Consider the following 25,600-nt stretch of genomic DNA (forward strand, 5'->3'; position numbering starts at 1 on the left):
GTCACATCAGAAAGACAAAATCCGAGCGCTCCGGGATGGCCCCAGGCTGTCGGTGACAGGAGATTGAGCACCTGCCTGGGGAGGGACACAGGGACATCATGGTGAGTGCCACTCTGCTCCCCTCGGGTCCCTCAGGGTGTCACCTCCCACTGCTGCCACCCCAGCCCTGCCCTGCCCACACCCTGGGGCTCCCCGTGTCCCTGCAGGAGAGGGGACAGCGCTGCCCAGCTTGGGGACAGGGCTGGGGGAGGCCATGGGTGGGATACAGGGGGCTGGTGACCCCCAGGACAGGGTGGGGAGCAGCAGGGATGGGGCTGTGCTGCCACACAGGGATCTGGGCATTGCTGTCGCTGCTGTGGTACCCACGGGATGTATTTGTGTCCCCACTGGTGGGCAGAGGGTGGGGTGGGGGTGGCAGCCACATCCCCCAGGCTAACAGGGACCCTCTGGGTGCTGGTGCCATGGTCAGGGCTCAGGGGTGCAGGGAGGGCAGCAGCCACTGGTGGAAGTTGCTGTGCAGGCAGAAGAGGAAGGTGAAAGGGCTCAGAATTGGGAAGATGCTCAGACTGGGGGTGAGGAGCAGCCACAGCTCTCAGCTCTGCTTCCTGCATCCCTGGGCTGATGTGTCCCAGCTATTTCCACCCAGACAGGGAGGAGACAGTGGCCAGGCTGAAACTGAACCTTCTCTCTGCCACCCACACTTGTGGCTGTCACCTCCGAGAGGCCGCTCAGATGCTGTCCCCAAGGACACACACACTGTCCCCTCCTCCGCCATCTGTGGCTTCCTGGAGGACCAAAGGGCCCTGCAGCCACAGCCTGACCCCCACCAGCTCCATCCCACCCCAGCCCTGTGACAACTGTGTGACAAACTTGTTGCTCTATTTAGCTTTCCGTTTGGTTTTGGAGGTTTTGATGCTTTCTGGGCTTGGTCTGTCTTGACTCAAAAGGTGCCACCTTGGGCTGCATCAGCTCCTCATCAGCTCGATCTGCAGTGTTCTTTGTGGTTTAACCCACAGTTTTGAAGCAAACACGAGGTTTTCAAAGCTGCCACACCAAGGGCTGCTCCCCTCCCTGCCCAGAGATCCTGTCTGAGTGCCAGGAGCACCCTGACAGAGGGGTGTGGTGGGGACAGTGCCTGTGCCACAGCTGGGGGTGCTGAGGGGCTCCTCGTGTGCCACCTGCGCCCTTTGGAGCACTGAGGGGCTCTTTGTGTGCCACCTGTGCCCTTTGGAGCACTGAAGGGCTCCTCATGTGCCACCTGTGCCCTTTGGAGCACTGAGGGGCTCCTCGTGTGCCACCTGCGCCCTTTGGAGCACTGAGGGGCTCTTTGTGTGCCACCTGCGCCCTTTGGAGCACTGAGGGGCTCTTTGTGTGCCACCTGTGCCCTTTGGAGCACTGAAGGGCTCCTCATGTGCCACCTGCACCCTTTGGAGCACTGAGGGGCTCCTCGTGTGCCACCTGTGCCCTTTGGAGCACTGAGGGGCTCCTCGTGTGTCACTTGTCCCCTTTGGAGCACTGAGGGGCTCCTCGTGTGCCACCTGTGCCCTTTGGAGCACTGAGGGGCTCCTCGTGTGTCACTTGTCCCCTTTGGAGCACTGAGGGGCTCCTCGTGTGTCACTTGTCCCCTTTGGAGCATAGTTCCTCGAGCACAGGGGCTGCAAAGGGCACCTGGAAGGTGGAGGGGGGACAAATCTTCTCCCTGCTTGGCATGAGGGTGCAATGGTTTGGGGCAGGTGCCCTTCCCTGGGGCAGAGGGGAATGGACAGGGGGGCCTGGACAGAGCAGGGGATGGAGAAACTGCTGCCCCAAACCTCTGGAAGTAAATTTATTTGTGCTCCCATTCTCCACAAGAATGTCACCTGCAGCTGCAAATGTCACCTCTGTCCCACAGCACCAAGCTGGGGCAACACCAGGGCTTTAAGGGATCCTAATTCCCCTTCACCCTGATTTTTTAGTGAGCCTTGGCCCTGCAAACCCCACGAGAGGCTCAGGGAAAGCAGGAACACCCAGAGCTCTGCAGATCATGACAAACCCTTCATTTACCAGCTCTGAGCTGGTGCTTTCCTCCCAGCTGGGCTGCACCAGGTGCCCCAGCAGAGCCAGGAAAGCCCCAGAGGAAGAGGAGGTGAAGACACCCTCACCACTGACACTTCTGAGCATCTCTGAGAGAATCTCTAGGTGTCAGCTCAAAACCTGCAACCTCTCAGGAAGGAAATTCTCATTTTGCCTTAATTTGGCTTCAAGCAGCAACCCGGGGTGCTGTGGCAGCAGCTTTGGGGTGCTGGGGATGGGGCACTGAAGGGTTTGGGCTCTTGCCACCCTTCTCCTGCTGAAGCTCAGGGTTTGGGGTGAAGCTGGGCAGCTCCTGGTGTCCCTGGCAGCTCCCTGGGTGACACCACAGTGACCTGCAGAGGATGGCTAAGCCTGCCTGTGCTTTTCCAGCTGGATTTCCTAGGGGATATTAGCATGACGGCAAGAAGAAGGTCTTGAAAAGGAAGAGGAGAAGCTCCCTGGGGGATTTCAGGCTGCTGGGCAGCTCCTGGGGTCCCTGGCAGCTCCCTGGATGACACCACAGTGAGCTGGAGAGCCTGCCTGTGCTTTTCCAGCTGGATTTCCTAAGGAGATATTAGCATGAAGGCAAGGAAAAGGCCTCGAAAAGGAAAAGGAGAAGCTCCCTGGGTGATTTCAGGCAGCTCTGGACACCCTGAGCCCCCTGAGTGACCCCGAATAGTGACCCCAAATCCCTGGCAGCTCCCTGTGACACCACAGTGACCTGCAGAGGCTGCCTGAGTTTTTCCAGCTGGATTTCCTAAGGGGATATTAGGATGAAGGCAATAAGAAGGTCTTGAAAAGGAAGAGGAGAAGCTCCCTGGGTGATTTCAGGCTGCTGGGCAGCTCCTGGGGTCCCTGGCAGCTTCCTGGGTGACACCACAGTGAGCTGGAGAGCCTGCCTGTGCTTTTCCAGCTGGATTTCCTAAGGAGATATTAGCATGAAGGCAAGGAAAAGGCCTCGAAAAGGAAAAGGAGAAGCTCCCTGGCTGATTTCAGGCAGCTCTGGACACCCTGAGCCCCCTGAGTGACCCCGAATAGTGACCCCAAATCCCTGGCAACTCCCTGGGTGACACCACAGTGACACCTGCCTGTGCTTTTCCAGCTGGATTTCCTAAGGAGATATTAGGATTAAGACAAGAAAAAGACCTTGAAAGGAAAAGGAGAAGCTCCCTGGGTGATTTCAGGCAGCTCTGGACACCCTGAGCCCACTGAGCTGACCCCAAAATAGGTGGTGAGACAGCACCAAAAAACCCCTTCAGCAGCTATATGGGCTTTTGGGGTTTGGAGAGGGGCACAGGGGATGTTTGGGGCTGCAGAGCCCAGTGACAGACACCCCAGGGGGACACCTGGTGACAATCAGAGGCCACCAGGAGCCTGCAAAGGTGTGGGGATGGATGCAGGGCCCTGAAACCTTGAGAGCCTGCAGGGCAATGAAGCAAAAGGGGAAGAGGAGAAGAAAAGGGAAATGGAATGAGCAAGAGGCCAGGGCTGATGGGGGGAGAAGTGAAATCGGTGACAGGAGCCTGGGGGTGAAAGAGGAACCGCGGGGGTGGGGAAGGAGGGGCCTTGGCCCCATCCCTGTCCCAACAGGCCACCACAGCTGTGCCCAGCCTGTCTGTGGGGACATCCAGGGCAAGGGGAGCCTCGGGGGGGTTCATGCAGGATGAATTCCTCTATCACAGCTCCCTTGTTTACCCCACAAGGCTGAAATCACAGCCCAGCCCCTGGGGGACAGAGCTGGGGACAGAGCTGGGGACAGAGCTGGTGTGACAGTGTTCACAGGGGTCTGAGGATGAGGGAGGAGATGAGGATCTGACTCCATGTTTCAGAAGGCTTGATTTTTTATTTTATGATATAGATTACATTAAAACTATACTAAAAGAATAGAAGAAAGTGTTTCATCAGAAGATTAGCTAAGGACAGAAAAAGAAGGAATGAATAACAAAGGCTTGTGTCTGACTGAGACAGTCTGGACAGCTGGACTGTGATTGGCCATTAATCAGAAACAACCACATGAGACCAATCCCAGATGCACCTGTTGCATTCCACATCAGTAGATAACCATTGTTTACATTTTGTTCCTGAGGCCTCTAGCTTCTCAGGAGGAAAAATCCTAAGGAAAGGATTTTCCATAAAAGATGTCTGTGACAAGCTGGGCACAGAACTGGGCACAGCTGGGCAGAGGCTGCTGGCATCTCCTTGGGCACAACAAAGGGGAACACAGGGTGCCAGGAGGATGTGGCGGTGCAGAGGATGCCACCACCACCCTTCCCCTGCATTGCTCTGTCTCACAATCAGTCTGTGCACCAACCGAAGTCCTTCTCTGTCTTGGTGAGGAGCAGAGGGCTGGGGCAGGTCCTGTCTGCTCCTTGCTCTGAATTTTGGGATCTGCTTTGCCAAACCCTTCCCTTTGCACATCCTGTCTGCTCCTCGAGGTGAGGAGGGCTCCAGGGTGTTAGGACAAGCCCCAGTGCTCTGAATTTTGGGCTCTGCTTTGCCAAACCCCGGGTTGGGGTGAGGGCTGAGCCAGGCAGGGCTGTGGCAGTTCAGGTGGCCCTGGTGGCCCCAGCACAGCCGCGGTGTCCCCGTTGTCCCCTCAGGGCAGCAAGGAGCGCTTCCACTGGCAGAGCCACAATGTCAAGCAGAGCGGCGTGGACGACATGGTGCTGCTGTCCAAGATCTCCGAGGAGGCCATCGTGGAGAACCTCAAGAAGCGTTTCATGGACGATTTCATCTTTGTATCCTTGCCCAGGCAGCGGGGACAGGCACAGGGAGCGGCAGGGACGGGCTCCAAGGCTTTGTCAGCACACGGGACAGCATGTCCCTGCCCTGTGGGGACAGATCTGTGGGAATGTCACCATTCCCGAGCTGAGCTGTGCTCAGCACAGACACAACAGCCAAACCCCCCTCCTGCCATGCTGCAGGACCCGCTGTGCTCCTTCCTTTGGAGCAGAGCCCTGAGGGGCACAGCAGGGCACACAGGGCACAGCAGGGCACAGCAGAGCCCTGAGGGGCACAGCAGGGCACACAGGGGTGGCAGCAGGGCTGAGGCTGTGCCCACACCACTGCATTTCCCCTGATGTGGGGATGTGGCCCTGTCCTTACAAGGCCATGCTGTCCCAGCTGTGACTCAGCCCTGTGACTCCCCCCGCAGCCCTGGGGCTTTGCACACGTGTGGGGTTGGCTTTTTTGGGGGTTTTGATTTTGTTCTTTTGAAGGGGAAAAATACCCCACGCAGCCTCTCCCTTCCCTTTTTGCTGTGCTGCCGCACGCAGGCCTCTGTCCAGCCATGACTCAACATCCCAAGCTTCTGCATTTCCCAGAAAAGCTCCCTCCTCCTGCCCCTCTGGCCACTGTCCCCTTGTTTGGGACACAAATAGGGTATCAAAGGCTTGGATAACCCCACCTGCTCCATCCCCATCCTCCATCTCCTCACCCAGCCCATCCTGCTGCAATTCCCTGTTTTTCCATGCACTCAGTGACTTGGGGATGCTGCAGGAATGGCAGCAGTGTGGGCAAGGAAGGGCAGGAGCTGGGATTCCTCTCCTCTTTGTGCCTCAGTTTCCCTGGATGTAAAATCAGGATGGATTTTGCATTGGATTTTTGCTGGAAAAGCTGCAGATGGAGCATGAGCAGAGGGTGAATTCCAGGGATGCTGGAGAGGTTTTAGAGCCAATCCCCAGCCAGAGCAGGGAGCTGAGGGGATGCTCCTGCACCCATCACACTGCAGCGCCTGAGGGAGTGCCCCAAGTCAGGGCAGCAGGGCAGCTCTGCCTGTGCCAGGCTGGAAATGCCAACCTTGTGCCATCCCTGAATATGCCAGACACCCCATACCCACCTTCCTGCCCCCGGGGTGGGACTGGGCACTGGGAAAGGGGCACACAGGAAGGGACGGACACACAGCCCTTGACCTGCTGCCCAGACCTACATCGGGCCCGTGCTGATCTCCGTGAACCCCTTCAAGCAGATGCCGTATTTCACCGACCGCGAGATCGAGCTGTACCAGGGCGCGGTGAGACTGCCCCGCGGGCAAGCGGGGGTTAAATGTGTGCAAACACCCCTGAGGGTCCCCATGCTGCACAGCCCCTGCCGGGGTCAGTGCTCCCAGCAGCAAATCCTGGGGAATTCAGCTCAGAAATGCACAGAAAGAAACCCAAAAATGGTAAAACGCAGAGAGTGGTTCTGCCCCAGCCCTTCCCAAGGAGGAGGGGGGTTAAGAATCACCATGAGCTGGTGTTTGTGGGAAGAGGCTGATACCCACGTGGGCAGAGTGAGGGGGATTTGGTGTTTTGGGGAGTTCTGTGCCCAGCACTGCTGTCCTTGTCCCTTGTCCCTTTTATAGAGTCACTGTGGAGGGGCTGATTCCAACATGGGCAGAGTGAGAGGAATTTGGGTATTTGGGGAGCTCTGACCCCAACACTGCTTGTCCCTTGTTTAGGGTCAGTGGGAAGTGTGGCTCCCACATGGGCAGAGTGGGGGGATTTGGGGATTTGGGGGCTGCTCTGTGCCCAGCCCTGCTGTCTTTGTCCCTTGTTTAGGGTCAGTGGGAATTGTGTCTCCCACATGGGCAGAGTGAGGGGGATTTGGGGATTTGGGGAGCTCTGACCCCAACACTGCTGTCCTTGTCCCTTGTTTAGGGTCAGTGGGAAGTGTGACTCCCACATGGGCAGAGTGGGGGGATTTGGGGATTTGGGGATTTGGGGGCTGATCTGTGCCCAGCCCTGCTGTCTTTGTCCCTTGTTTAGGGTCACTGTGAAGGGGCTGGTTCCCCTGTGGGCAGTGAAGGTGATTTGGGGAGGGGAGCTGGAGGCTGCCCTGTGCTCAGCCCTGCTGTCCCTGTCCCCTGCTTAGGCCCAGTATGAAAATCCCCCCCCACATCTACGCCCTGACTGACAACATGTACCGGAACATGCTGATTGACGGCGAGAACCAGTGTGTCATCATCAGGTACTGGGGACACTGGGCCACAGCCGGGCTGTCACTGCCCCTGGGGACACCTGTCCCCACCAGCCCTTCTCCCCAGCCCAGGGCTTCCCAGCTGGAGTGTTGGCTCCTGGGCTCTGGGGTGTCTGGAGGGCCACGAGCACCAAGCAAGGCTGTGACCAGGGGTGTCCCAGGCAGGGACAGAGTCCCAGAGCCTTGTGCAATGCAGCTCTGCAGGGCAGTGTTGCAAGGGAAATGGTCAGGATGTGGGGCAAGGCTGGAGACTTCCCTCTGAGGCTCCCAAGTCCTCCACTTCTAAACCCGGTGACAACAAATTCAACATCTCGTCACCGAGCCACGCTCTGCTCACACTGATCCCCCTGGGCAGAGCTGAGCTGGGGGATCACCATCCCAGATCCCCCACAGACCCACTCTGGGGGTGGCACAGTCCCCAAAATTCACTGTCATCCTCCAGTCCTGCTCCAGGACCCACCCCAAAGTCCCGCCCCAAGGGATGGGTGGCTCTGGTGGGGCTGTCTCACATCTCTGCTTTGCCCTTTGCACAGCGGAGAAAGCGGAGCTGGGAAAACGGTGGCAGCAAAATACATCATGGGCTACATCTCCAAAGTGTCTGGCGGTGGGGAGAAAGTCCAGGTGGGTCTGTTGTCCCCCCTGCCACTCATCATTTCACCCCCCAGCTGATCCCCACCACCCTGGTCCCCAACATCCCCCTGATGGGGCTGCTGGTGGCACACGGAGCAGCCGCTCCAGGGCTGGGGACACACAAAGGCTCAGGTGTGTCCCCAGGCCTGGAGTGGGACACAGCAGGGCTGAGCCCTGCCCTCCTGTGTCCCCAGCACGTGAAGGACATCATCCTGCAGTCCAACCCGCTGCTGGAAGCCTTTGGAAATGCCAAAACTGTCCGGAACAACAATTCCAGCCGCTTCGTAAGTGCCAGGGTGTCACAGTGTTCACAGGGGTCTGAGGATGAGGGAAGAGATCAGGACCTGACTCCATGTTTCAGAAGGCTTGATTTATTATTTTATGATATATATTATATTAAAACTATACTAAAAGAAGAAAGGATTTCATCAGAAGGCTAGCTAAGTATAGAATAGGAAGGAATGATAAAAAAGGCTCTGTCCCAGACTCTGCGTCCGAGCCAGCTGACTGTGATTGGCCATTAATTAGAAACATCCAACATGGACTAATGACAGATCCACCTGTGCATTCCACAGCAGCAGATAATCAATGTTTACATTTTGTTCCTGAGGCCTCTCAGCTTCTCAGGAGGAAAAATCCTAAGGAAAGGATTTTTCATAAAAGATGCTGTGACACCAGGGCAGGTGCAGGGGGCAGCGCAGCAGCAGAGCCACTGAAGCAGTTGGGTTCAAAGCTGACCTTTAGATCAACTCCAGCCATTCCCCCAACACCTGCCCCAGGTGTCCCCAAGTGCCACATCCAGCTTTTCAATCCCTCCAGGTGATGGTGACTCCAGCACAGCCTGTTCCAGTGCCTGACCACCCTTTCAGTGGAGGAATTTTTCCTCATATCCAATCTAAACCTCCCCTGGGCAATGTGAGGCCATCTCTGGCCCTGTTTCCTGTTACCTGGAGAAGAGACCGACCCCACTGGGCTCCAATCTCCTTTTGGGCAGTTGAGGGGCAATGAGGTGTCCACATAAACCATGAAGCCTTCAGCCAGGGATTGCACACCCACAAAGCTCCTGGTGTGGTGGGGAAGGGCTTGGGGGGAATGAGGAAACCCCTGAGGCAGGGCCACAGCTCTGAGCAGGATCTGTGCTGGAGCAGGGAAAATACTTTGAGATCCAGTTCAGCCGGGGAGGAGAACCTGATGGGGGCAAGATCTCCAATTTCCTGCTGGAGAAGTCACGCGTGGTGAGCCAGAACGAGTGTGAGAGGAACTTCCACATCTACTACCAGGTATGGGGTGGGATTTCTTCACTTGGGGTCATCAAATGTGGAATTTTCTTCACTCGGGGTCACCAAATGTGGTGGTGTTCACAGGGGTTCCAGGTCGAGGGAAGAGATGAGAATCTTGACCTCCATGTATCAGAAGGCAGATTTATTATTTTATGATATATATGATATAAAAGAAAATGATATATTAAAATTACACTAAAGAATAGAAGAAAGGAAGGAAAGGAAAGGAAAGGAAAGGAAAGGAAAGGAAAGGAAAGAAAGAAAGGAAAAGAAAGGAAAGGAAAGGAAAGGAAAGAGAAAGGAAAGGAAAGGAAAGGAAAAGGAAGGAAAAGGAAAGAAAAGGAAAGGAAAGGAAAAGGAAAGGAAATGAAAGAAAGGAAAGAAAGGAAAGGAAAGAAAGAAAGGAAAGTAAAGAGAAAGGAAAGGAAAAGGAAGGAAAAGGAAAGAAAGGAAAGAAGAAAAGAGAAAGGAAAAAGGAAAAGAAAAAGGAGAGAAAAGAGAAAGGAAGGAGAAGGAAAGGTAATAAAATCTTGTGACCGACCAGAGAGTCGAGCCAGCTGACTGTGATTGGCCATTAATTAAAAACAACCACATGAGACCAATCAAAGATGTTGCATTCCACAGCAGCAGATAATCATTGTTTACATTTCGTTTCTGAGGCCTCTCAGCTTCTCAGGAGAAAAATTCTGGCAAAGGGATTTTTCAGACAATATCATGGCGACAGTATGGGGGTGGCCTGGAGCCACCAGGCTGCAGGGGGACCAGGAGCTGGCTGACCACAGCCCCCCGTCCCCTCCCAGCTCATCCAAGGAGCATCCCAAGAGCAAAGGCAGAATTTGGGCATCATGAGCCCGGATTATTACTTCTACCTGAACCAGACAGACACCTACCAGGTGGAGGGCACAGACGACCGCAGCGACTTCCATGAGACCATGGTGAGTGCCTGGGAGGAGGGGAGTCCCCAAAAGCTCTGGGGCCAGGTGGGGGCTCAAAGGGTGTCTGTGCACCCCCAGAATGCCATGCAGGTCAATCGGCATCCGTGGCGAGGACCAGCAGCTGGTGCTGCAGATCGTGGCAGGGATCTTGCACCTGGGCAACATCAGCTTCAGGGAGGAAGGCAACTATGCCCGGGTGGAGAACGCTGACTGTGAGTAGCCACAGGGGACAAGTGGGGGGAGCCTGGGAATGAGTGGCAAGCTGGCTGTGTCACAAATCCCCTGGCAGAGGAGGGAAGCAGCACCAGGCATTATAATTGCTGTCTTAACTCCCCCCCGTCCGTCATCCCTCCTCCTATCTCCCCATTATCTAGAAATTTAGGATTACCTAAACCGAAGGCCTTCAAAACCTTAAACAAGAGTTAAACCCTCTTAGTTTCTGCTAAAGTCCGCAGGCCATCACCCTGCATCCCTAAATGCAGCTCAGGTGCTTTAATTAAGCTAGGACCTTCCAATTTACTAGACAGATGGGCTTTGATCCCATGATATTATAGTCAACTGCTACATGCTCTAAAACCAACAGGCCTCTGCCTAAGGCTCTGGTACATAACTAATGCACATCAATGAGCTTGCAACTCACTATGAACTTTACTTGAGGCAGCAAGTCAATGGCTCAGCCAGAGCTTGATTAGCCAGTGGACAGATGCCAGGTGTTGCTCTGGAGAGGTGTCACTTTTCCCTGTCATTGTCCCACTGCTGTCCTTCATACTTGGATGGGGCCGAGGGTTCGACTATGGCCAGGTGGGGACAACACAGCCCTGACCAGCCCCACTCTGTCCAGCCTGGCCTTCCCTGCCTACCTGCTGGGGGTCGACCAGGAGCGCCTCAACGAGAAGGTCACCAGCAGGGAAATGGACAGCAAGTGGGGCGGCCGCTCCGAGTCATCACCGTCACCCTCAATGTGAACAGGCGGCCTCACCCGCGACGCGCTGGCCAAGGGGCTCTACGCCCGTGTCTTCGACTTCCTGGTGGAGGTGTGTGGGCCTCAGAAGGGATGGTCACCCCCTGCCCCAGGAGATGGCCAATCCCAGTGCCCTGCAGCCAGTTTGTCCCCTCTGTCCCCGCAGTCCATCAACCGGGCCATGCAGAAGCCGTATGAGGAGTACAGCGTCGGGGTGCTGGACATCTATGGATTTGAGATATTCCAGGTGGGTGTGGTTGGGAATGTCCTGCCCTGCTCCCACAGCGGGGACAGCACCTGGGTCAGGTAGCCCTGAGAAGGGTCCCTGGAGTAGCAACCAAGCACTGCTGGTTGGGGTCCCCACAATGAGGCAGAGGAGGTGAAGGAGCTGGGGTTGTTTAGCCTGGAGAAGAGGAGGCTCAGAGGTGACCTTAATGCTCTCTACACCTCCCTGAAGGGAGGTTGCAGACAGGTGGGGTTGGTCTCTTCCACCAGGCAGCACTGACAGAACCAGAGAACAGTCTCAAGGTACCTCAGGGAAGGTATAGGTTGGATATTAGGAAGAGATTTTTCACCAAAAGAATAATAAAGTACTGGAATGCTCTTCCCAGGGAGGTGGTGGAATCACCATCTCTGATGTGTTTAAAAAAAGACTGGACATGGCACTTGGTGCTATAATCTAGTTGAGGTGTTAGGGCATAGGTTGGACTTGATGATCTTAGAGGTCTCTTCCAACCTCATTATTCTGTGATTCTGTGTTTCTGTGAGCAAAGGACAACTCAGCACCATTTTCTCTTCCATCTTTCATGCAGAAAAATGGCTTTGAACAATTCTGCATTAACTTGTGAATGAGAAGCTGCAGCAGATCTTCATCGAGCTGACCCTGAAGGCAGAGCAGGTACAAGGGGCTGGGCTGGGGGCTGTGGGGCTGTGCCAGCACCCCAATTCTTGCAATCCCTCCTCCCCAGCACACAGCTGGAGCAGGGGTTCTGCAGCACATCCCAGGGTCTCAGGGCCCAGCCAGCTTTCCCTGTGCTTCCCCAGGAAGATTATGTGCAGGAGGGGATCAAGTGGACGCAGATCCAGTACTTCAACAACAAGGTGGTGTGTGACCTGATAGAGAACAAGCTGGTGAGTGGGGTCTCCTCTGCTGGGGAGCTTTGGGGAGCAGAGGCACCCAGGGGCAGGGGCTGCATTGAGGTTGTTGAGGTGCCAAGCAGCAGTGAACCCCACACTGGCTTGGGTTAGCAGGAACCTTTAAGATTATCTTGTCCCACTATTCCAGGGTGCTCCAAGCCCTGTCCAACCTGGCCTTGGACACTTGCAGCACCCATGGGGAACCTGGCTCAGCATCAAGCAGCTGTGACCAGGTGCAGGATTGGGCCCTGCCCACACCCATGGCTTCCCTTTCCTTGTGGCAGAACCCTCCTGGGATCATGAGTGTCCTGGATGACGTGTGTGCCACCATGCACGCCACGGGCGAGGGCGCCGACCAGACCTTGCTGCAGAAGCTGCAGGCGGCCGTGGGCACCCACGAGCACTTCAACAGCTGGAGCTCAGGCTTTGTCATCCACCACTATGCTGGCAAGGTGGGTAGGGCACCCCAAAGCCCCCACCCCGCACCCCACAGCCGCAGCTGAGGTCCCCTCCTGTCCCCAGGTGTCCTACGACGTGAACGGCTTCTGCCGAGCGCAACCGGGACGTGCTTTTCACTGACCTGATCGAGCTCATGCAGAGCAGTGAATAGTGAGTCTGGCAGTGCTGGCACCCCGAAAGGGCTGGGGAACAGGGCACAGTCCTCAACATGCAGATCTGAAAGGCTGGTCCTTCCTTTGTGGGTTGGGGTGCTCAGTCCTGCATGGCCCGATGGGCACCAGGGGCATCCCAGGGATGCAGGGTTGGGCAGAGCGGGGTCATCCACCAGCTCTGCTCCTGCTCCTGCTCCTGCTCCTGCTCCTGCTCCTGCTCCTGCTCCTGCTCTCTGGGGGTGGTCAGGGAGAAGGCACTCAGCCACACAGTACAGGATTTCCCAGCTGGCCTCAGCCCAGGCCATGCTGGCAGCTCTCACCTGGGGACTGTCCCCTCCCTTCCAGCGGTTTCATCCGGATGCTTTTCCCAGAAAAACTTGATTCTGACAAAAAGGGACGGCCGACCACGGCGGCTCCCAAAATCAAGGTGTGTCCCTTGGGCTGCAGAGCAGCAGCTGCCTCTGGGGAGGTGGCAGGGGCAGTGCTCCCACCACCCCCTTTGATGCTACAGAGGTCGATCCTTGCACCAGAAACAGGCCAACGACCTGGTGAACACGCTCATGAAGTGCACCCCACACTACATCCGCTGCATCAAACCAACGAGACCAAGAACCACGGGACTGGGAGGAGAGCAGGTAACAGGGAGCACACAGAGCCCAGGCAAGGGGGACCCAGCCATGGAGATGCGGCCAGAACCAGCTTTCCTCCAAAAACTGTAGCCCTGGGCTGGTTCTTCTGAGCTGCCCACTAACACAGGGAAGCACAACAAGTGTGTGGGATACATTGTCCTCCTTAGGTACACTTTTAGGTCCCCTCCTAACCTGTCATTATTCCATGTTGTCCCTCCCTGGTGCACCAGGGTGAAGCACCAGGTCGAGTACCTGGGCTGAAGGAGAACATCCGGGTGCGCCGGGCAGGCTTCGCCTACCGCCGCCTCTTCCACAAGTTCCTGCAACGGTGAGTGGCCACTGGCACGGGGCTGGCAGAGCCCACAGCACCTCCTCAGGAAGAGAGGAGGCTGTGGGAGGCCCTGGCGCAGCTTTTCAAGTGAAGAGAGTTGGGGATGTTCAACCTGGAGAAGAGGAGGCTTGGGCGAGACCTTAGAGCCCCTTCTAGGGACTAAAGAGAACAGCAGAGGGATTTGGGACAAGGCATGGAGGGACAGGACACAGGGAATGGCTTCCACTGACAGATGGCAAGGCTGGATGGATATTGGGAAGGGATTGTTCCATGGGAGGGTGGGCAGGCCCTGGCACAGGGTGCCCAGAGCAGCTGGGGCTGCCCCTGGATCCCTGGCAGTGCCCAAGGCCAGGTTGGACAGGGCTTGGAGCAGCCTGGGACAGTGGAAGTTGTCCCTGCTATGACAAGAGTGGATGGGCTTTAAGGTTCCTCCCAACCTGAACTATTGTGGGATTCTGTGAGCCTGCTCTGTCCCCACAGCTATGCCATCCTCACCCCCGAGACATGGCCGTCGTGGCGCGGGGATGAGCGCCAAGGGGTGCAGCACCTCCTGCGCTCGGTCAACATGGATCCAGACCAGTACCAGATGGGCAGGAGCAAGGTGTTCGTCAAGAACCCCGAGTCGGTGCGTGGCCCTGACTCCTGGGGGGCACTGGGTGTCATTGGGAGGGGTTTTTGGGGTGTCCTGGCTCAGCACTGCCTGTCCCTCGCAGCTCTTCCTGCTCGAGGAGATGCGGGAGAGGAAATTTGACAGCTTCGCCCGGGTGATCCAGAAGGCCTGGCGCAGGCATGTGGCCATCCGCAAATACGAGCAGATGAGAGAGGAGGGTAAGGCTGGGCAAGGACAGGGACAGTGCCACGCCAGCTGCCCTTTTAGGGTGCTTTTCACTGGGACAGCCCAGCTATGACAGCGGCAGCCTGGCTCCTAATCATGGCACTAACGGTGATTAGGTGATGGAGGAACCGGCCCGTGAGTTGTTGGGAGTCTTTTTCCACTCTGAAAGGAGAGCACGGATTTCCTGCTCCTATTTCCAGCCCTGGGAGCTTGTGCTGTCTCACTCTGCATTTCATGGCCTGCACAGGGATGGAGGGGAGTAGCTGGGATGAGCTGGTGTTTCTGGGAAGAGGCTGACTCCCACCATAGCAAAAGGATGGGACACACCACTGACCCCATCATGGGTTTTCCCACCCTCCCAAGCAAGCAGGAAAATCAAGGAGGAAAACGCAGAAAAAAGCTGGGTCCATCCCTCCCTCCCACAGAACGGGGTTTTTTGAAGGCAATTAAAGTTTCAAAGTTTCAAACCCAACCAAGCTCAAGCAGCTGGGATTCCTCCCATGGCATAAAACAAGCCCCACTTCTTGCTACCATGACCTGTGTGATGTTTTGGGGGGCTCTGAGCCACCAGCACAGAGCCATTTCAGACCCGCACCTCTTTGGGGTCCCTCCCAGCTGCCAGCATCCTCTACAACTTCAAAGAGCGGCGCAGGAACAGCATCAACAGGAACTTCGTGGGGGATTACCTGGGCATGGAGGAGCGGCCGGAGCTGCGGCAGTTCCTGGCCAAGCGGGAGCGCGTCGACTTCGCCGACTCCGTCACCAAATACGACCGGAGGTTCAAGGTGCAGGGACACGCCTGGGGCTGCTGCAGCTCCTGGTGGCTTCCCTCAGGTGGGATGTGTGTTTGTGGGGTTTGTGCCCCCCCTGCAAAGCCCCCTCACCCCCTTTTTCCTGACCTTTCCCAGCCCATCAAGCGAGATTTCATTCTCACGCCCAAGTATTTCTACCTGATCGGGCGGGAGAAGGTGAAGAAGGGGCCTGAGAAGGGGCAGATCAAGGAGGTGCTCAAGAAGAAGGTGGAGCTGCAGGCGGTGAGCGGTGTCTCGCTGAGGTGTGTCCCTTACCAGGGGCTCTCCCCATGACTGGGATTCCCCTCTCTCCACACCCTGCTGCTCCCCAGTCCCTCATCCACTGGAGTGGAGGCTCCCCATGGGTGCTTTGCAGAAGCCGGAGAGTTTTCCAAATCGGCCTCCAAATTTCCTTGGGGTGGACCCAAGCCCTGTGGGGTCCCCAAATACCCCCCAGCCCAGCTGGCACCAGCCTTGGTGGGGTTGACACCCCTGTTTGCTCCCCCAGCACCAGGCAGGACGACTTCTTCATCCTCCATGAGAACGATGCCGACAACTTCTTGGAGTCCATCTTCAAGACGGAGCTGATCAGCCTCCTGTGCAAGCGCTTCGAGGAGCTCACCCGCTCCAAGCTGCCCCTCTCCTTCAAGGACATGTAAGGATGGAGGCCAGGAGAGGTGACAAAGCAGGACAGGGTCCTGTCACCACATCCTCATGGCTTCTCTCACCCCCAGACTACAGTTTCGGGTGAAGAAGGAGGGCTGGGGCGGCGGTGGCACCCGCAACGTCACCTTCCTCAGAGGACAGGGCGACGTGGCCGCCCTCAAAGCTGGAGGCAAAACCCTTACGGTCACCATCGGGGATGGGCTCCCCAGGAATGCCAGTGAGTGCCAGGGCACTGGGGGGTGGCACAGGGGGACACAGGAGCACTGGGGTCACAGGGCACAGCTGGAGGCCTGGGAGCATTGGGGTGAGCTGGGTGTACTCTGTGGGGTTTGTGTCTCCCCCATTTCTGCTCTGGTGATGGGGAACAGGGTACAAATGGGGGGACAGCCCCTACAGCTGGCTCTGAGGACTGTCACCTAACAGGGGGCTTGTGTCCCCCCAGAGCCCACAAGGAAGGGAGCAGCACAGGGCAGAGGTGGCAGCAGGTGTCCCGCACCTTCCCGAAGTGCCCCATCAGCACCCAGAGGTGAGCAGGGGGTACAGGGTGGGGGATACAGGGGGTGCAGGCTGTGCATGGCCCCCCTGTAATGCACCCTATTGGGACGGGCTGTTCCAGGAGCCTGCAGGAACGGGGGTCCCCAGATCCCCCGCGGGGATGGCCGGGCACAGAGGGACACCTACAAGATGCCCCAGAAGCAGACGCGGGGCCCCCCAGCCGCGGCGCTTCCCGCCCGCAGCGCCGGCCACCAGCCCAAGGCACGGCCCCCATCCGAGCACAACATGGACTTCCTCAACGTGCCCGACCAGGGCGTGGCTGGGTAGGTCCTGTCCCATGTCCCTGTCCCTGTCCCATCCTCCTCTCCCACTGCCATCACCACTGGGAGGTGCTTTCCCCTCTGAGGAGGGGACCAGATGCATCCTCGGACACGGGATGCGTCCTGACTTTGCTGGCAGGACACATCTCCCAGGCTATTGTGCATCCCAGTCCTCCCAGTCCCTGCACTGGGAGAGCAGGCACAGAGCATCCCATGGGTGGGGGACAGCAGGGTGGGCAGCTCATCCTGCCCCAGTCCTCCCAGTCTCTGAACTGGGAGAATTCATCTGCAGGCATGGAGCACCTCAAGATGGACAGGAGGATGCAGCTCATCCTGCCCCAGTTCCCCCAGTCCCTGAACTGGGAGAACCCACCTGCAAGCACAGGGCATCCCATGGGTGTGGGGACAGCAGAGTGGGCAGCTCATCCTGCCCCAATTCCCTCAGTGCTTGAACTGGGACCACCCACCTGCAGGCACAGAGCACCCCATGTGTGGGCACAGGATGGGCAGCTCATCCTGCCCCAGTTCCCCCAGTTCCTAAACTGGAAGTGCCCACCTGCAGACACAGAGCATCCCATGGGTGTGTGGGTGCAGGGGGGGCAGGAGGCAGCAGCACATGCCATCCCATGGGTACAGGATGGGCAAGGGGCAGCAGCACATGCCATGCCATCCCATGGGTGCCATCCCATGGGTGTGTGGGTGCAGGGTGGGCAGGGGGCAGCAGCACATGCCATCCCATGGGTGTGTGGGTGCAGGGTGGGCAGGGGGCAGCAGCACATGCCATCCCATGGGTGTGTGGGTGCAGGGTGGGCAGGGGGGCAGCAGCACATGCCATCCCATGGGTGTGTGGGTGCAGGGTGGGCAGGGGGCAGCAGCACATGCCATCCCATGGGTGTGTGGGTGCAGGGTGGGCAGGGGGCAGCAGCACATGCCATCCCATGGGTGTGTGGGTGCAGGGTGGGCAGGGGCAGCAGCACATGCCATCCCCATGCCCTGCCGGTGCAAACCCCATCCCTCCTGCCCGCAGGGTGCAGCGCCGCCGCAGCGTGGGCCAGCGGCCGCCCCCAGCCCGGCGCCCCAAGCCGCAGCCCAGGGCGGAGGGGCCGCGCTGCCGGGCGCTCTACCAGTACATCGGGCAGGACGTGGATGAACTCAGCTTCAACGTGGGGGATGTCATTGACATCCTGATGGAAGGTACCAGGCTCCTGCCCTGCCCGCCTCCCCTCCCTGCCCTGCTGGCAGCACAGCTGATCGTTTGTGTTCTCCCTCCCCAGATGCCTCTGGCTGGTGGAAAGGCCACCTGCACGGCAAGGAAGGGCTTTTCCCTGGGAATTATGTGCAGAGGATCTGATCTGGAGAAAAGGAGCATCCCACCTCCCATCCCACCTCCCATCCCACCTCCAGAGACTGTGCCCAATTTGGGCACCTGAAGTTTTCCCAGCAACCTCAAAACTTCACAAAAACTTCCAAACCGTGAAGTTTTCCCATCGATGCTGGCACAGAATGAACGTTTACTCAGAAAACCCCGGTCTGTGCCAGTGTCAGGGGCTGGATCCCACAGCCCCTTCAGTGGGGGCACTCTGCAGCGAGGACGGGCTCTTAGCTGTTTGTTAGCATCCAAGGACTCTAAAACTTCTCCGCGGTATGAACAGAGTTGTTCATAATTCTGCTGTTCATAAATAAGCAGACTCAGCAATGCTGACTCACATTTTGAGTTTGGGGGTTTTATTTCACTCACTGTGGCTGTGCGACAAAAGCTGTGACGTGGGCAGGCACAGATCAGAGGCAGCCCCGTTCCTCCCACCATGAACCCTCCAGAAAATGCTGAATACACCAACCAGCTCTGCCAGGCTCCAGCTCAGGCATTTCCAGGCTCCGCTGTGTCTCGGGATCGCTCAAAGCAGCAGCAGGGCGGTGCTGCTGTGCCCTGGCTGGGCACAAGAACAGCTCCGAGGATCCCTCAGGCAAAGCCCTTAGAGCTGGCACTGCCTTTCCTGGCTCAGGGGAGCTTGTGGGGTCTCATCCCTGAGGGACGCTCGGGGTGGCAGCTGAGACCCTCTGGGGCAATGGCACAGCCAGGCTGGGCTGTGGGCAGAGGCTGAGCCCCACACGGGGCTGCCCCAGAAGGATTCAGCCGGGAGAGGGAGGAACAGCGCTGGAATGCCCGCCCCATCTCCGGCCCCATCTCCGGCCTCATGTCCGGCCCCATGACCGGCCCTATGTCCGCCTCATGTCCGGCCTCCCCCAGGCCTGCGCCAGAGGAAGTGACGGCAGGCTGATCCCACAGAGCCCGGCCCTCCTCTTCCTCCCTCCCTGATCCCACAGAGCCCGGCCCTCCTCTTCCTCCCTCCCTGATCCCACAGAGCCCGGCCTGATCCACAGCGCAGCCCTCCTCTTCCTCCCTCCCTGATCCCTCAGAGCCCGGCCCTCCTCTTCCTCCCTCCCTGATCCCACAGAGACCGGCCTGATCCCACACAGCCCGCCCTGATCCACAGCGCAGCCCTCCTCTTCCTCCCTCCCTGATCCCACAGAGCCCGACCTGATCCCATAGCCCGGCCCTCCTCTTCCTCCCTGATCCTACTGAGCCCAGCCCTCCTCTTCCTCCCTCCCTGATCCCTCAGCGCCCAGCCCTCCTCTTCCTCCCTGATCCTACAGTCCAGCCCTCCTCTTCCTCCCTCCCTGATCCTACAGAGCCCAGCCTGATCCCAGAGAGCCCAGCCCTCCTTTTCCTCCCTCCCTGATCCCTCAGCGCCCAGCCCTCCTCTTCTTCCCTGATCCTAGAGAGCCCAGCCCTCTTCTTCCTCCCTCCCTCCCTCCCAAGCCGCCACTGGAGCTGTTCCCCTGTCACACAGACCTTCCTCCCCACCTCAGATTTGGGGTCCAGCAGTGTTCAGGGGACCCTGTGTCCTCCAGGGAGGGATCAGAACCCATAGGGGTGGGAAGTTCCCCATGGGATTTCAAATTCTTCACAGCCCCACGCTGGAAATTTTGGGTCCCCCCCCATTATGGGTTTTTCAGCCCCTGCTCTCCTCTGGGTGATTTTCCTGTAAATTACAGCTCTTTAGGAATCCTTGCACTGCAGAGTGCAAGATGGGGGGGGGGTGTCTGATTTTATTTTAATGAAAAATAGTGGCTTTGGGAACGCTGGGGATTTGGGAAGCTCCTTCCTGCCCTTCCAGAGGCTGGGGAATGGGGAATGGGGGGCACTGGGTGCTGTCAGGGGGGTGTCCCTGCTCAGCCCTGCAGGGATGTGGGAGCTGGGCCAGCTCAGGCATCCCTGGGCTGCTCCAGGGGGCTCCAGGTGCTCCAAAGAGCTCCAGGGTGCTCCCAAAAATCCAGGGTGTTCCCAGGAACTTGGGATGTTCCCAGGAGCTCGGGGTGCTCCCAAAAATCTGGGATGTTCCCAAAAATCTGGGGTGTTCCCAGGAGCTCAGGGTGTTCTCAGGAGTCCAGGGTGCTCCCAGGAGCTCAGGGTGCTCCTAAAAATCCGAGGTGTTCCCAGGAGCTCAGGGTGCTCAGAGGGCCCTGGGATCCTCCAAAACCCTTGGATGCTCCAAAAGCTTCAGGAACTGCTGATGCCTTTCCTTCTCCGGGATGGTTATGGACCCCTGGATGCTCCAACACCCCTGGATGCTCCAAAACCCTCAGAAACTCCAAAGCCCTGGGATGCTCCAAAACTCTCAGGATGCCCCAAAAACCCCGGGATGCTCCAAAAAACCCTGTGATGCCCCAAAACCCCCAGGATACTCCAAAAACCCTGGGATGCTCAAAAAACCCCAGGATGCTCCAAAAGCCCGGGATGCTCCAAAACCCCCAGGATGCTCCAAAACCCTGGGATCCTCCAAAAACCTGGGGATGCTCCAAAACCTCCAGGATGCTCCAAAACCTCCAGGATGCTCCAACACTCCTGGGATGCTCCAAAATCCCCAGGATGCTCCAAAACCCCCGGGATGCCCCAAAACCCCTGGAATCCTCCAAAACCCTGGGATGCTCCAAAACCACCGGGATCGTCCCAAACCCCTGGAATCCTCCAAATCCCCCAGGATCCTCCAAAACCCTGGAATGCTCCAAAACCTCCGGGATGCTCCAAAAACCCCGGGATGCTCCAAAACCCTGGGATGCTCCAACACCCTCAGGATCCTCCAAAATCCCTGGGATGCTGCAAAACCCCCGGGATGCTCCAAAACCGCCGGGATGCTGGAGCTGCCCGCAGCCGCTGGGATGCGGTCTGTGGAGAATCTCCCGGGCAAAGCAGCCGGGGGAAGGGGGGGAACGGGGCGGGGCGGAGCCGGGTCCCCCCCCGAGGCCCCCGCCCGCCCTTCCGCACGTTCCTTCCTCCCCCCCGTCATCATCCTCCTCCTCCTCCTCCTCCCCCCGCTCTCGCGACAGCTCCGCACAGAAAATGGCCCCGCGGCCGCCCCGCCGCTGATGCGCGACCCGGGCGGCGCCGGCCCCGCCGCAGCCCCGGTACGGCCGGGAGGGACCGGGGGGGGGACCGGGACTGGGGAATGGACCGGCACCGGGGATGGGCTGGCACAGGGGCTGCGGGGACAGCGGGAGCTTTACCAGCACCGGGGGGGTGTACCGGCACCGGGGGTGTACTGCTGTCGGGGATGTACCGGTATCGGGGATGTACCGGCACCGCGACCGTATTGGCACCGGGGGTGTACCGGTATCGAGGCTGTACCCGTATCGAGGCCGTACCGGTACCGGGATGTACCGGTATCGAGGATATACAGGCATCGGGGATGTATCGGCACCGGGGAGGTACCGGTATCGGGGCTGTACCGGTATCGAGGATATACCGGCACCAGGACCGTTCCGGTACCGGGGATGTACCGGCACCGGGGGTGTACCGGTACCGGGGATGTACCGGTATCGTGAATATACCGGCACCGGGACCGTACCGGTATCGGGGATACCCCGGCACCGGGAAGGGAGCACTGGCACCGGGGGATGTACGGGGCCAGGGGTGTGCTGGCACCAGGGCTGTAGCGGTACCGGGGCTGTAGCTGTTCCGGGGCTGTAGCGGTACCGGGGCTGTAGCGGTACCAAATGATGTACCGGCACCGGGGCTGGAGCTGCACTGGGGACAGCAGCGGTACCGGAGCGGGTTCCGGGGTACCGGAGCTTTGCAGGAGCCCCGGGGCTGCTGCCCGCGGCGGCTCCGGGTCACGGTGCCGCTGCCCGTGGGGTGGTGGTCGTGGGTGTCACTCCCCTCTGGATTGTAGCCATGGGTGTGTGGTCCCTGGGGGGTTACCAGCCCCAAAAACCAGCAGCCATGGGGGCTACCCTGGAGTTACCACTTGTGGGGCTGGCAGGGAGCCACAGGAATCGCTAGCCCTGGGTCCTGACAGGTGCGTGGCCTGTAGGAACAGCAGGACCCTCTCACATCCCGGGATGCACCTGCCGGGACCTGCCCGTGCTCCCTCCATCCTCCCACACCTCCTGGAGCCACTCTGTGGCTGTCAGAGCCCGGGCTCCTGGCCTTGGTGCTTGCCTGGTGCTGGGCTCAGCTTTGTCCAGGCTCAGGGAGGAAGCTCCAACATCCCCAGGTGGCTCCTGAAGGCAAAGTGTGGTTTTTTCCCATGGGCAGGCAGATAAAGGTGAGCACCGAGGAATGTGGGGAAATGTCAGCAGGGCTTGGAGCGATCTGAGGGACAGTGGGGACCCTCCTTTGGGGGGAAGAGAGGCCTGGGCTGAGCTGCCCCGTGGATGTGACCCCAAGGCCAGCACGGGGCTCAGCATTCATCCCTCTGGATGCCCACCCGGGTTTGGGATGGGTTCCTCAGGCGCTGCAGGCAGATCCTGAGTTGGAAAGCAGGGAGCCCCTCCAGGGAGGGGTGACACCCGACCCATGCCCAGATTGGGGCACCGATCTTGCCTTGGACACCTGGAGCATCCCCCCATCACCCCCAGCTCTGTGAGGGCTCCCCGCGGTATCTGAAGCTCCAGGAGAACCCTCAGGGTGTGTTTTAGCCGGGGCTGGTGGCGCTGGCAGGAGCGGAGCCGCTGCTCCCTGCTCTCCGAACGCTGCCTCCCCCGGCGCTCGCCGGCTGCGCGATCACATGAGCCCCTTGTTCCGAGCCTTTGTCTCATCTCCTGCACCGAGAGCCGCGTTTGGGGGCAGCCTCCTCATCCTCGGGCCTCAGAGATGCAAAAATCCGATTATTTGTCCCATTTTTCCTCGCGGGGTGGGATGAGCAAAGCCTCGGGGTATGGATAAAGCCCCCGGGTGGTTTGAGGAGGATGAGCTGTGTTAATTATTCACTGAATCAGCAGCATAGCCTGCTCGGGGTGATGGGCAGCTGCAAACATCCTGCCCACCCTCACGGCTGGCAGCCCCTGGAAGGGTTTGGGGGTCTCTGTTCACCCCGAGGGGTTGGGATGAGGGAGCTTTGTGCCAGCAGCTCTTTGGGGTGGCAGAAAATAATAATAATAATAATAATAATAATAATAATAATAATAATAATAATGGGGATAATTACAGTGACAGTGGTGGCTGCAGAATTGGGGTTCCAGGGCAGCTTTGCGCTGGTGGTCACATCTTGGGGGGAGCCATATTTCTGGGGGGGTCCTGTCTCTGGGGGAATTGTGTCATCAGGGGGGTGACATCTCTGGGGGCAATCACACCTCTGGGGCAGTCACGTTTCTGGGTCTGCCATGTTTTTGGGACAGTCACACCTCTGGGGCAGTCACATCTTTGGGGTAGTCACGTTTCTGGTCAGTCAGTCACATTTCTGGGGGCAGTGACATCCCTGGGGCAGTGACATCTCTGGGACAGTCATGGTTTTGGGTCAGTCACATTTCTGGGTCAGTCACATCTCTGGTTCAGTTACATCTTTGGGTCAGTCACATTTTTGGTCAGTCACATTTTTGGTCAGTCACATCTCTGGTTCAGTTACATCTTTGGGTCAGTCACATCTTTGGGTCAGTCACATCTCTGTGCAGTCACATCTCTGGGTCATTCACATCTCTGGTGACCACGGGAGGTCGCTGGGGATGGGGACAGTGGCAGCTCAGCTGCACCTGGGCCGGGGTGTCACACTCAGGGCTGCGGAACAGACAGTCCTGGAGGAGGGGAGTGTTGCCCAGCATCCCATGGGAGGTGACAAATGACAGCAGGATGATCCAGGTGCCACCTGCTCTCCAAAAACCTGGCTGGGCACAGGGTGATGCTGCAGTGCTGCCACCGTGTCCTCTGCCATGTCACCTGTGGGGAACCTTGGGGCCACAGGCCAAGTGTCCATCCTGCCTGCCCTCAGGCAATCTGCTCAAGAGGTTTCCCAGCTTTTCCAGAGAAAAAATTCGGCTTACAAGGCATCGCTGGGATGCTGCAACAGGGAATGCCACTCTCCATGTGGCATCTGTGATCCCAGAGGGACAGGACAGAGGTTCCAACACCCCAAGGCACTGCTGGCTTTGACCCTGTGGCTCCAGGAGCTGCAGTGCAGGTGGGGAAGAATTTCCTGATTTTTTGGGGAAACTTCCCTGTGCTGCCCCTGAGCTCTCTGTGCCTTGACCCTGCTCCCTTTGGGCTCATCTGGAGCCCGTCAGTCCCAGGGCTCTGCCAGGGGTGCTGAGCCCAGGCTGGGCCACCCAGCTTTGATCCAGAGGGGCATTTCCAGCAGGGCAGCAGGAATTTGGCTTCACTGCAAAGGGCAGTGAATTTTGCTTCCAGAAGGGCAGCAGGAATTTTGCTTCACTGCACTCTCCAGCACCAATGGTTCCAGCTCTGACACTTCAGGGTTGGGCACCAAACTGTGGCAGTGTCACATTACCCAGGCAGGTACAGCCCTGCCTCAGCCTTTTCAGCATTGTCTCCCCCCAAAAAAGAAGATTCCCAAGATCCTTTTTCCCACCAAACCTGATAAACAAAGCTCCATCAAATCTGCCAGGATCTTTCTGTGTTTTCCCCATGTCCTGCAGGGATGGAGAATGGAGATGGAGCATCCCTTCAATCCAGGGCTGAATTTCCCCTCCTGGGCCATGAGCAGCCCCAGCCCTGCCCCAGATTCCCTTTTCCATGGCTGGCTGATTCCATCCCGAGGCCACTGAGCTGAGAAAACAACAACAAAAAAAAAGGCCCCACAGCCCCCAGACAAAGCCAGGAGGCCAGGGGCAGCCACAGGAATAATCCCACATGGATTTTTCCCCCCTCCCTGATTTATTTCCTGCTGGGCTGTGATCCCAGTGTGCTGGGTGCTGCAGGAACAGCTGCTGAGCCAGGCTGAGCCCCTCTGGCCAAACCCCCCAGAGTCAAAGCTGGGGAGATGCCTCTGGGGCAGATGTTAATGGGAAGGATGGGGTGCCCCAGCCAGCAGAGCTGATCCCCAGGGAGATCTCCCAAGGGGTTATTGAGCTCCTGGGGAAGCATCTGCCGGTGCTCAATTCACAGCCCCAGCACTGATATTATTGTTGTTATTGTCATTATTATCAATATCATCATTGTCACCCTCACTATAAATATTTTTACCCTTTTATCCTTTTTATTTTATGCTTTTGTCTGTATTTTCATCATTGCTTATTATTTATTAGCATTTTATCGCCATTTTCTCTCTCACTCCAACATAAGACACTACAGAGAAATCTCCCAGACTGAGGGGGTTTTCCATATGATTTTCACAGGGAATTCCAGTTTGGCCCATCCATGTGGGACCCTCATGCCAAGCCAGTGTAATTTTGGGCAAGAACCATCCCCATGTGCCCATCATCAGCTCCCAGTCACTCACTGGGACCTGCTGCTCCTCCTGGCTTGGAAAATCCTTTGGGATTTTGAGGGGAGCACCCAGTGAGCCCCCCCAGCCCTGGGAGCAGGAGCAGCTCCAGCAACCCCTGTGCCTTGGAGGGGATGCCCTTGGAGGATCCTTGGAGGAATTCCCCAGTTCCTCCAATTCCTGGGGAGGAATTTCCACCAGTTTGGGGGCGGAATTTTGGCTGCAGTTGCTGTGGGCTGGACAGGAGCAGGATC

At 57.9% G+C, this 25,600-nt stretch overlaps 1 protein-coding gene across 1 annotated transcript; it reads left to right on the plus strand.

Annotated features, from left to right (window-relative positions):
- Positions 1-18,337, plus strand: LOC132084509 (unconventional myosin-If-like). Its single transcript, XM_059489655.1, is given in 34 exon segments — positions 1-101; positions 4,653-4,790; positions 5,975-6,064; positions 6,904-6,918; positions 6,920-6,999; positions 7,542-7,629; positions 7,833-7,922; positions 8,787-8,918; positions 9,719-9,853; positions 9,932-9,946; positions 9,948-10,069; positions 10,695-10,887; positions 10,981-11,061; positions 11,627-11,654; positions 11,657-11,712; positions 11,859-11,945; positions 12,236-12,403; positions 12,474-12,500; positions 12,502-12,560; positions 12,908-12,989; positions 13,093-13,166; positions 13,168-13,197; positions 13,422-13,441; positions 13,444-13,519; positions 14,003-14,147; positions 14,236-14,350; positions 14,973-15,142; positions 15,266-15,411; positions 15,657-15,803; positions 15,883-16,031; positions 16,257-16,340; positions 16,431-16,632; positions 17,657-17,823; positions 17,904-18,337. Coding segments are annotated over 34 exon segments (3,291 nt in total). The 5' UTR covers positions 1-98; the 3' UTR covers positions 17,981-18,337.
- Positions 18,338-25,600: the final 7,263 nt, after the last annotated feature.

This window comes from Ammospiza nelsoni, chromosome 27 (assembly GCF_027579445.1).
Source record: "Ammospiza nelsoni isolate bAmmNel1 chromosome 27, bAmmNel1.pri, whole genome shotgun sequence".
NCBI classification, from domain to species: domain Eukaryota; kingdom Metazoa; phylum Chordata; class Aves; order Passeriformes; family Passerellidae; genus Ammospiza; species Ammospiza nelsoni.